This window comes from Mercenaria mercenaria, chromosome 1 (genome assembly GCF_021730395.1).
Source record: "Mercenaria mercenaria strain notata chromosome 1, MADL_Memer_1, whole genome shotgun sequence".
Classification (NCBI taxonomy): Eukaryota; Metazoa; Mollusca; class Bivalvia; order Venerida; family Veneridae; genus Mercenaria; species Mercenaria mercenaria.
In genome coordinates, this window is record NC_069361.1 from 107,832,077 (window position 1) to 107,844,762 (window position 12,686).

Below are 12,686 nucleotides of genomic sequence, written 5' to 3' on the forward strand. Positions count from 1 at the left end.
CACGTGTACGATTTTCAAAAAAACATGTCGATGATTATAATTTCTTATCAAATAATGAATCCTATTCAGATATTCGTCTTTAATATTAGAAAATAATTAATATCTGTGGACATTTGTCAAAAAATATTACTTACATTGGACTACTTTGCGCATCAAACTGGTTTCCGCTTCAGTTGTGAGGCACTTCCGTTATACTTTTTGACAACAATAACAAATCAATAAAATCACTTATAAACCGACTGCTACTTAAATCAGTGTAAGTAAAGTTGTTGTTACAACATTATACATGTTCGTTACGTTATGAGATAAAGTTTATCTTGAACTGCATAATCCATTAATTACGTTTAGATGATACTGCATTTACAACTTATTTGACCCCATTTTTTACGTGAATGACAGCATTCTCGTGCAACTCGTGCAAACAGAATTATGTAAAGTATGGTGGAGAATTCAAGGACAAATTATAAATGACATTAAAGTGAGGATAACTGTATATTCGTCCAGTTTTGATCATTGACATGCCTGCTGTGTATTAGTAACTTTTGTGAACAAGATTAGAATGTTACTTTTGCACATATACACATTGATTGGACCTCTCAACCAAATTTCATACCTTATTTTAGCGATTTTTAAGACAATACATTTTCAAAAGTTTGTTGAATGTGTTTTGATATTTAAGTGCATTGTAGTTCATGAATACCAAGTTAAAAATTAATAATGGCAACATTTCTAGGCCACTAGACTTCTGTAACGATAAATGTTTAATGTATTAAGGGGAATATACTCTTTTAGTTTTGGAATGTGGCATTCCTTGACCACCGTATCTTTTCTTATGCACTACTTAGTAAACAAACTAAATAATGTATTTTAGCTTACATATGCGAAATGAAAAGCAAGACAGTGACCATATTTCACATTCTTTCTTTAAATTAGAATCTGTAGGACATTGATAAATGTTTGGACAAGGTGAAGCACTATTATTTTCGCACCAAAAAGTCTTAATTGTTGACTTTGAATGTACACAGTAAGTCTTATGTAATTCAACAATAACTTTCTTGTTTCAGTTTTCTCATTTTTATTTTAGTGAGCAATCCTTTGTGTACTTATAACAGTTGAAACAGTATCCATTTCATGTACCAAAACCTTGTGCTTTTTTGCAGGGAAATTTTATCATACCCCACCCACTTTTTTCTAATTTCAAAGTATGCGTCCCCTTAAGGGTTATAATTACTCACTTGCAGCAAGAGCTGTCAGTCTAGTAGACTAGCTCCTAGATTATTACATATCTTTTCATACTTTTTTTATATTGCTGGTACAGAAGACCCAGATACACTAAAATAATTACTTCAGAGTAGCCCTTCTGCACCTGGATCAATATTCAATAATGTTAACAGGTAAACGAGAAGGGAACGGGCATAATTGTTGCGGTCAAATGCGAAGAACAAAGAGAACAGTTTGTGCAGATATGATATATGTAAATCAAAAGCATAAATCTGTGTTGCTTTGATGAGCAACAATATTATGTGAATTATGTCTACATACATTAACCAAAATTGAGCAGTTTTGCCACTTTCACCCTTTCTGATTTCTGATTTGAACTGCTCACTTCTGTTGAAATTCTCTTTTTATTTCAAACACTTTTTCTTTGCATGAACATTCAGTCCGTTTGAATAATTCCAAGGTGCCATATATATGAAACAAGTTTGAGCACTCACTCTCTGCAAATCACTTATTTATTTATTTATTTATTTATTTATTTCTATTTCAATCAATTTCATTTTCCACTCAATGAAATCAGTTTCATTTCACGATCATGAAAAATGATCATGAAAAATGATTTTCTGTTACTCTTGTTTAAAGAAAACTATATATAATTTATGTAATTAGTAATTTTCGTTACATAGATTTATACTTTATGATATATTTATACGTTTTAAAATATATATTACATATTTATGGAATTTGTACATGTTACATATCTGTTTAAACAAAATATTTTACCATATCAAGGATATTTTTCGACTTTCGTAAAAAAAACAATTATTATAGATTTGAAACGCATATTGTCAACATAATATCATTTTATCTTCTTTACAATATTTTATCGCTTATTTTTTCATAATAGTTAGAAATATTTCACAGTCGGTAAAATTATGTCAAGCTCTCATCTGTTATAACCACAACCTCTTTTTATAACACCTTTGACATAGACATTTCAAATAAAATATAAAATCACATAGTTATATTTTCTATTTTCGTCACAATTTTTGGTAACGTACTTTTGATAACGCAAAGCACATGCCTATAAGTGTCAATTATACCTTCAAGATATAAATCTGTATATTCTGTCTTTATATATTGACATATTGTGTAGCTATTAAACCATTTATGGGTAACTGTAGTGCCAGTCAGTATTTTCTAGAAATTATTAATGGTAACGTATAAAGTAGGCTGTAACGTAAAAAGAACCCGACTGCCAGATGGCAGAATTTCTGGAATGATAGCTCATATTATATGCTTTAAGAAAATCATAGCGTAGAAATTTCCCTAGAGGGAGGATGGGGGGTTATTGTCAGCTCAAAGTCTATTGACTAACTAGAGCTGTCCGTAAGACAGCGCGCTCCACTATTCGGGGATTTGACAGTAAAATGAATATATATATCTCAATAAGAGACCTCTACTTTAAAAGGAAGATACACCAAGGGGCATAATTCTGTCAAGAACACAAAGTAGAGTTATTGGGATTGTTACAACACATGCAGATGATGGTGGTAAAGATATATTTTGAGTTTCAAGTCATTATCTTATATAGTACCAAAGTTATGTCCAGAAAACGAAGTTTGTTAAAAAAATTTAAGTATAAACGGGGCATGATTTGGTCAAAAATACAAATCAGAGTTATGGGGATTGTTACCACACATGTAGATGATGATGATAAAGACACATTTTAAGTTTCAAGTGTTTATCTTATACTGCATTAAAGTAATATCCAGAAAGCGAAGATTGCAAAGAAAGTTTAAGTACAAAAGGGACATTATTCTGTCAAAAATATAATTAGAGTTATGGGGTTTGTTACCACATATGCAGATGATGATTATAAAGAAATGTTTTTAATTTCAAGTAATTATCTTTTAAAGTACCAAAGATATGTCTATAAACGAAGCTTTCGAAAAAATTTAAGATGAAAATAATTCCAAGTATAACAACTTTGTGACCTTGACCTTGGGTATAATGGGCCCAGCCCCTGCACATACTTTGTTTGTTTGCTGGACAATGTTTATGTGAACTTACAGTAAGACATAAGCAATCGTAACAAAGCTATGACAGAAAAACAAAGGTTGCCGAAAAACTTTAACCTTAAAAATAACCTAAGTATAACACCTTGGTGACCTTGACCTTGGGTATAATCGGCTCAGCCCCTATATATACTTTGTTTGTATACTAGACAATGTTTATCTGAAGTTACAGTAAGATATAAGTAATATTAACAAAGATATGACAGAAAAACAAAGGTTGCCGAAAAACTTTAACCTTAAAAAATAACCTAAGTATAACAGCTTGGTGACCTTGACCTTGGGTATAATGGGCTCAGCCCCTATACAAACATTGTTTGTTTACTGGACAATGTTTATGTGAAGTTACAGTAGGATATAAGCAATAGTAACAAAGATATGACAGAAAAACAAAGGTTGCCGAAAAACTTTAACCAAGAAGGGTAACGCCGACGCCGACGCCGGGGTGAGTAGAATAGCCCCCCCACTCTTCTCCGAATAGTGGAGCTAAAAATGTGTTAATATCTTTATTTTCAGCCCAACGGAGTGACATTGTCTGCAGTGCAACAGATTAAAGACCGGCTAAGTCCATTTCATAGGGGAAGAAAAATCTGTTTAGGTACAAAGGAACATCTAGCTAGTGTATTTGCAAAATTTTCTTAAGCGTTGGTTCGAATCTCGCATTATTCAAGTTTTTTTCTGTAACACTAAATTGCAATTCGCATGCCGAATTGATAAAAATGGATAGAAAAATCAAAATCTGATTCGAAAATATACAAGCACATGCAAGGCATAGTTATCAGACCTTCCATTTATACTGGCATAGCAATACTACTGAGTCGGTTTGATAGTTGTTGTCGTTAATAACGCTAAGTTGGTATTTGTCAATAACTGCTTTAACTATTCTGTGCACGTCAATAAGGTTGATCAAAAGAACTAAATGCAATTTAGTGTTACAGAAAAAAAAACTTGAATAATGCGAGATTCGAACCAACGCTTAAGAAAATTTTGCAAATACACTAGCTAGATGTTCCTTTGTACCTAAACAGATTTTTCTTCCCCTATGAAATGGACTTAGCCGGTCTTTAATCTGTTGCACTGTAGACAATGTCACTCCGTTGGACTGAAAATAAAGATATTAACACATTTTTAGCTCCACTATTCGGAGAAGAGTGGGGGGGGGGGCTATTCTACTCACCCCGGCGTCGGCGTCGGCGTCGGCGTTACCCTTCTTGGTTAAAGTTTTTCGGCAACCTTTGTTTTTCTGTCATATCTTTGTTACTATTGCTTATATCCACTCTTCTGCAAAGAATTATTCAAAAATCCGTTATACTAAATAACGGGCATAACTTTAGGAAACACCAGATACAACGAAAAGTGAATTCTGCTAAATATCGAAAGATGTAATGAAAATATATCTGAAAAATATGGTGGTATCATTTTATTTGTTTTTCTTTACCCGATTTCTAAAAATTAAATTGATAATTTTCAAATTAAACATTCATACATTCAAAAGCGGACTTACAGTTCGATTACTGGGTCATACGTGTTTACACGTTTTCAAACCAAATTTTCTCTACTTGCAAAATGACCTTTCTACTTTTTGATTATGTTTTGTTTTAGCCCGAGCTCACGTTTTTCTTATACAAGACAAATTAAAATATGGATTCCTGAGTTAAGGTTACAAAACGCAATCTTTAATGTTTACATAAACGAACTGTACTAATAAACTTTGATAATGTGGGAGTTGACCTCAATACAATCGACACTATTTATTTTCCAGTGCAGGTAAATCCAATAACCGCTCGACCTTAAGCCATTATACAGATATAACATGTTTTTATGAGACATACGTACCGACATAAATATATAAATATTGCGAATGGTTGCGTCAAACATTTTGGCGAGGTTTATTCTCACGAATATAATATATATTTGAAAAGGGACTTAAATAAATCTATGTAAGAACCACGGAAAAACACATCGCAAACGAAAAGTACATTTTCAGATATTAAATTTATGATCAGAGGTTCGAGTCCCGGTCAGGTCAAGAGAAACAGGCACTTCTTGAACTATACACGCCGACTTAAGTTAAATAAAACTTAACGCTAAATAAAAATACGATGTCACGATGTTATAAGAAATTATGAATCATATTTCTTTTTTTTATTTGACGATATGAAGTCGTAATAAAAATACATAAACCACTTTTCTAAAAATGAAATAAAATAAAAATAAAAATTTAATACGCTGATTCGTGTTTTCCGTGGGAATAGTTAACAAACGAAAAGAAATAACAGAAAGAAATATAGTACAATGGTTTTAAAATATTAGTCGTTATTTGTAAGTGGGAAGCGAGTACAAAGCAAATACACTAATCTTTCTTGTATATTCAACAGGAGTGTTCATTCGTCAGTTGTCAAACTTGTAACGATGTCGTCTAAACCGCTAGCAGGAAAAGTCTGTATTGTTACAGGTGCAACGCGAGGGATAGGAAAAGGGATTGCCCTCCAACTAGCAGAGAAAGGAGCTAAAGTGTATATAACTGGACGGACTTTAGATCCACCAAAGGGATCAAAAGTGGGCGGTTCTTTACGAGATACAGCACAGGAAGTTGAAGCTCGTGGTGGAACTTGTGTCCCAGTACAGTGTGACCATTCAAAAGACAACGATATTGAAAGACTATTTGAACAAGTTAAAAGAGAAAATGAAGGACAGTTGGATATTTTAGTGAATAACGCGTATTCGGCAGTAAATGCAATTTTCAATTCAATGAACCTGAAGTTTTGGGAGCAACCCCCAGCAATGTGGGATGATGTAAACAATGTAGGACTACGAAACCATTACATATGTTCTGTGTATGCTGCAAGAATTATGGTACCAAGGAAACAAGGATTGATTGTAAATGTGTCGTCTGCCGGTGGCCTCCGGTATTTGTTTAACGTCGCTTATGGTATTGGAAAAGAAGCTTGTGATCGTATGGCTGCAGACTGCGGATTTGAGTTAAAGAAACACAATGTGGCATTCGTTAGTTTGTGGCCTGGTGCCGTTGGGACGGAAAGTGTTCTTACAAAGCTTAGGGACAATGTGAAGGACCCAAAAGTTGAGGGTGACTCAACTCTACCAAAGTCAATGAGACAACCAGAAAAGATGTTGGAATATTTCGAAAAGGCTGAAACTACTGAATTTGCAGGGCAGTGTATAGCTGCCATGGCTACTGACCCTGATTTGCTGAAAATGAGCGGGAAAATTGTACAGACGTGTGATCTGGCGCGAAGGTATGGGCTTAAAGATGCAGAGGGACATGGGCCGTCAGATTTCCGTCAAATAAATGTACTTTTAAGACAGTTTGGATATTCTTGGATATCATGGTGTGTTCCGGATTTCGTCCGTATACCTAAGTGGATAGTCGCCTTGGGTGGAAACAAATTTTTCTGAGACATTAATACTAGTTAAAAAGCCATCATTTTACATTAACACAATGTCCAGATTTGTACATATTTTTTCTCTCGAAATCTGTAATGTATTTTTATTTAATATGTAATTAAATAATTTTTAGTGTCATCATTATGTATGTAGAAAAAATTGTTTTAAAATAAGCAATTCGGGACATTTTTAAACATTTATACAGTTAATGTATTTTGAATGTAGTTTTCCTACGTTTGGTAATGTTGATGAATACTCACAAAAATGAACATGTGTCCAAATCTCATGGGGACTTTCATGCTCACTCTTGATAACGTTGACATCTAATCTCCCCCGAATGACATAGGTACTAATCTTTGTTTGACATGTGCGATCGATGTATTGATAACAACTATGTTATCTCATGCATGTACTGCACTTTTAACGTTACCCGAGAATCTTGGTTGAATTGTATCATTGGTCAGCCATATATTTCTGTTTTAGACTTTTAATTAACTTGATCCTTTTTTATGATGTTAATATTGAACTATATGTAATTGTCGTATGTTTGTGTGATGTTCTCAGATTTCGATATAAATGTAGCATACAGGAATGTAGTAAATTGACTTAAAAGCTTATAACTTACTTATTGCTTGCTTTTTTTTTTTCAAATAACAGTTATAAAAAATACGTAGCATATATCACAAACAAGCAATATAATAGCAAACTCGGTTAATGAGCAACGATTTAAGTGCAACATCCTCATAACCCCTAGCACCAGTTTAAGCGGGATTCTATTTCAGCAAAGTTAAATTATATCCAATATCCCAATGGATCAGAAAATATAGTATCACGAGAGAATTTATACAGCCGCAACACATAAAATCTATTTACATTAACGTATAGGAGCAGCAAGGTCGAGATGCCGAACACACTTTTATACCAATTATAAATGATAACAAACTTTTCGCGAATTCTAAACGAAACTTCACCCTGCACGCTAGTATCTTCGCTAGTGACGGCACGAAAACATACAAGTCTAAACATTACTCCTATTAAATCTATGTTCTTGACTTTAAGATTTGTTACCCAGTCTCCCCCACCCCAGTCAGTTCTTTCCCCGGGGAAGACAATATATAAAAATATCATGACTTTCGGTTTGCTTCAAAAGTCTTGCTGGCTTCAACATTTGAATTTGCTTTTAGATTTAATATTTTATAATAACATAATAAGGTTAGTATCTGTAACACTTTTGCTTCTATATAAGGGAAGAGCAGCATTCATAATCAAACCTTTATTCTAAAGAAAAATTATTTTAGCTAAAAGCTGAGTCTAGTTCCTTTTAGCCTAACGCTTGTTGAAACGAGTCGACTGATTGTTTAAAATCAAAATTGATTGTTGGAAATAAAAATAGCAATATTGAAAATCAGATTATACAGAAAGATGAATTTGAAAGAGCTGTCATCAAAACTTTAGTCAGATTGCATGGAACCTTCAATGATGCAATGAGTGCAATAACATGAACAGCGGTGTATGGTCAACTTTGCCCTAAACGCCTAGAATTGAGAGCTCAGAGCATTTTAAAAGAAATATTCTGCCTGCTGCGCTCACAAATCTGGTATCAGTAGTATTATACTAAGCTGAAGTCCAGGAGAGGGCTTGAACCGCTGTCATCTTATTTACAAGCTATTTGCTCTCTCCCTTTATCTACCAGTCGGACTGCTTTGTACCTTGTATTAGTCGTGCCCCACTGTGTTTCCTAATATTTGTTTGTTTGTCCTTTGTGTTTATTTTCTTGTTCGTGGTGTCTTTTGGGACTGCGTGTTTTGAACGTGGCTTTCCCTGTTGGATATTCTTCCTTGTTTTTTTTTGCCCTAAACGCCTAGAACTGAGATCTCAGAGCATTTTTAAAGAAATATTCTGCCTGCTGCGCTCACAAATCTGGTATCAGTAGTATTATACTAAGCTGAAGTCCAGGAGAGGGCTGACCCGCTGTCTTCTAGTTATACAAGCTATTTTGCTTCTTCTCCCTTTATCTACCAATCAGACTGCTTGTACCTTGTATTAGGTCTAGACAGTTATCGCCTTTGTTTTACCTAAAAGGAATTATTATTCAAATATATGGTTGAACTTTGTTAGACATTTGTGTTTGCATTTACATCCGATAAGCCAAACAGGTCCAGAGGCTAGGACATGCTCATGATGTTCACATGTATTTCAAAAGTGGGGCGAGTATGTAATACCTTAAACAACTCTGAAATTATTTCATGTCTTTGTTATACAAAAACATGCATACGACTCAGATAATCTCCAAAGATAATAGGTAAGGGTAGATTTCTCGGAAGCATAGGGCCCCCAAAACACAGCCTCAGAGCCACGCATTTGCAAAGTAGGCCCACAAGAAAAAGAAGCTGTAGTGGAAAAATATCACAGACGGGTTGCTTCAAAAATTTACCAAGTACATATAAATTTATGCCAAATATAGATAGAGGGGGTGGAAGTGGTAAGGGGTAAAAAAAGGGGTGGGTGGGGGAGGAAGTTGAAGGGGAAAGTAGAACAAGGATGAATATACAAAGGGAATGCTACGTTCCTTAATCACAGTTACACTACAACGTAAACCACAATAGCGCAGACATTCATGTACCAAAGATAAACACACAACCACACCTAACTCTAACTAACTAACATAGAACAAGAAATATCTTTAAAAATGATGGTCGGCGAATTGTAATAAGGAAAGAAGTTTATGAATGTTTCATCTAACATTCATCTTTCATCTAACATTTTTCAAATTGCAAAACTAAACACCGCACTTTAACAATTTAAATGGTTCTCTTTTAATTTTTCGCAAAGGTTTCGTAGGGTTGCAATTTTGTTTCGTTTATCCTTAGACGAATAATTACAGCAGTAGTTTGATGAAGATTCATGAAGCGGTTCATGAGAAGAGGTCATTAAACGTGTTTATATTTTTAGCTAAATTGGCCGCTATCCCCATTTGTAATAAAATAGCAGGAGACCTTACGATATTGTGACACATCGAGTTTGATAAAAATCCATTACATTCTAGTGGTTAATGCGAAGAAAGGCATATCTACTTTTAGCTATAGTGGTCCCTAATAGGGCCCAAGTTCCTATATAAATAAATTTGGAAGAGGACCTTATAATGATGCTCCAAACCAAGTATGACAAAGATCCACCAAGCTGTGCATGAGACGCTGTATAAAGGCATTTCTAGTTTTAGCTCTAGCAGCCCCTAAAAGGGGCTAAATGTCCCAGCTGAACAAAGTTGGCTGCGGGCCGTATAAAGATGCTACAAATCAAGTTTGATTAGAATACATGAGAAAAAATCAATTAAAGGATTTTTTTATTTATTATTTTTATTTATTTCTAAAATAGGCCAACTGATCCCGCTTTAACAAATGCATATTCGCTATTCATGAATCTTTGGACAATGACGTCACACCTATAAACAAGTGAAGGTCAAGCAAAACATACAATTCAATTATTGTAATTATTTCAATATTTCTGTTTCATAAGCAAAGTTTGACCGTAGTCATATCACATAGATAAACTGTATGCAGCGTACCTTCATTTCAGTGTAATGAGATTCAGTCATTATATAGCATATATATAATAAAACAGATTTCAGCTGAGTTCAATATTTGCATACCATACTAAAGAAAAATATTCATATACATTTGTATAATAAATCAGTTAAATAATTTATTACAAATATATCAAAGCAAACAAGTACTCATTTTAATATGCAATCTGAATAAGTCACAAAAGCAAGAAACCTTTTCATATACAGACGACAATTGTAACAAGGAAAATCTTTTAAAAAGCACTTCTCTACATAAAAGACTCTTATCACACCCTTATTCATGTGATACGCAGACCGTATTCAGCTCTTTCTTTAATTTGATATATGTTGGTATTTGAACAGGTTTTTATCATATTTATTAAACTTACTTATCATTTTGAGATATATCAATATTCTTGCTAAATATACTGAGCCAAAGTTAGCTTTAAAACTGTGAACAGCGTCGTTTAGGATAAACGCTTTGTCTACATTTCACTCAGCGTAGCACAATCAACAGAGTGAAAGAAATTGACACTCTCGTCCAATCAGGCAGAGTGTTGCATAAATCTTCCATTTTGATAAATTATCTACAATGCGTTATCAAGTAGTTTGATTTGCAAACTGAAGTCACGTGGCATAGGTAACGAAAACGAATTTAGACGGCGTTCGCCGAAAAACTGACAAGTAAGATACAAGAACATAGTAGGGCACCGATTTAGACTCACAAACACACAAACGCACCCCTATAACCAGGTAAAAACAATCGCGTACCGCCTTAGGATTCCGGCAGCCAAAATAAAGGGGAGCCACGAACACTAACTCAAAGTAAAGGGGGAGGGGATGCAAAAAGGAGCGCAAATGCAAGGGGAAAGGAGGGGTCGATAGGGAGAGCGAGGAGGAGGAAAAAACGCTTAAAACAAACAAGAAGACATACGCAACAGACAATACAAGACAGACAGAAAACCAGTTGAAAATAGGGGCACCGCAATGGAACGGTTAGTAACCTATATAAAGGAAACTGGGGGTTTAAACGCATTTAGGGCATGCCAACCTCGCACTTACCATATTCTAACATTCTGCTTATAGTCTGTTTCAATATCTTACATTACTACACCTTTCCCCTCTAAGTATACCTCATGAAATTATTGTTATCACCTAATTGTCACTTTACACTTGTCTCTGGTAAATATCAAGTTATTGTTTTGTTCATGGGAACTTATCATTTATTGTCCTGAATTCATATATAAACACGTTCCATAGATCTTAGATTTTTTTCTTGTCATTAGTATACTGCACAGAAAAAAGTTTATTCTTCGTCAACTTAACAAAATTTACTATTCAAAAATATATAAATAAATATAATTAAAAGGATAAACAAGTACAAAAATAAACGAAGGGCCATAACTCATTCAAAAATTGTTGAACCAGTCTGATTTTCATGGGGACACAACTAGGGTATCAATACATCATTCTGACAAAGTTTGGTCAAAGTCCCCCCAGTAGTTTCCGGGGAGATGCGATAACGAGAAATTGTTAACGGACGGAAGGACGGATGGAAGGACGACGGACCACGGACGCAGAGTGATTTGAATAGCCCACCATCTGATGATGGTGGGCTAAAAATATATAGTACAAAGAAACAATTCACTACTCAAAAGAGAGACCTATTTACTTGAAAACATCAAGTTTATATTTATTGTCATCCTACCTGTTACAGCAAATACCATTCTTTACAAAATTTACGGAAAGCCGATGTCTCGGCGACGTTATTTCCTATTCGCCGCGTTCTCATACCGGCTTTATGATTACAAGATTAGCTTTTAGAAAGGCTAGAAATCGGCTCGGTTCGTTCTTTTTCTCAGGTAAGATTTGGACATGTACACAGCATATGCATAAAACCGTTGTGCAGAAATGGGTGCCTGAATATGTAGGTGCATGCTTTTTAAGGAAAGACAAAGCATTGATATGAATATCTGACTAATTTTAGTTGTTTCAACAATTTGTCTTGCGTTCTTCCACGGGAAACTTCATTGTACAGAGTTAGTTTAAAAAACCGAAAGACGCGAAACGAAACGAAAAGAGCCCGAATTAACTCAGTTCTGCACTGCGTATTGGCTCACGATCACACATTTGTAATGTTACTTATGTCATGTTTATCCAACAAAGTAAATCACTTGTGTCCTAAATTAGAAAGTTTTCTGTTGCATGTGTGACTCAATTGAGCTCAAGTGCAGTATGCACTAACCGTGGCTCCCTATCAGTACCTTCAGTGCTTTGATCTTATGACATCTCTTTTCGTTTCAAGGACATATTTGCTTTACTATACTTATGGCTGCCAAACATGGGGGTAAATCTATGCTTTTTAAGCCCGATTTCTATTGGTTAATTTGCAAAAAGTAATAGCTGGTGTCCGTTTTTGTTTTGTT

The 12,686-nt window shown here is 34.5% G+C and overlaps 1 protein-coding gene across 1 annotated transcript; it reads left to right on the forward strand.

The window, feature by feature from the left end:
• Positions 1-5,663: 5,663 nt before the first annotated feature.
• LOC123527256 (dehydrogenase/reductase SDR family member 1-like) lies at positions 5,664-7,322 on the forward strand. The gene has a single exon (XM_053520103.1). It carries the CDS (start codon positions 5,706-5,708, stop codon positions 6,708-6,710), a length of 1,005 nt encoding a protein of 334 aa, XP_053376078.1. The 5' UTR covers positions 5,664-5,705; the 3' UTR covers positions 6,711-7,322.
• The last annotated feature ends 5,364 nt before the right edge of the window (positions 7,323-12,686 follow it).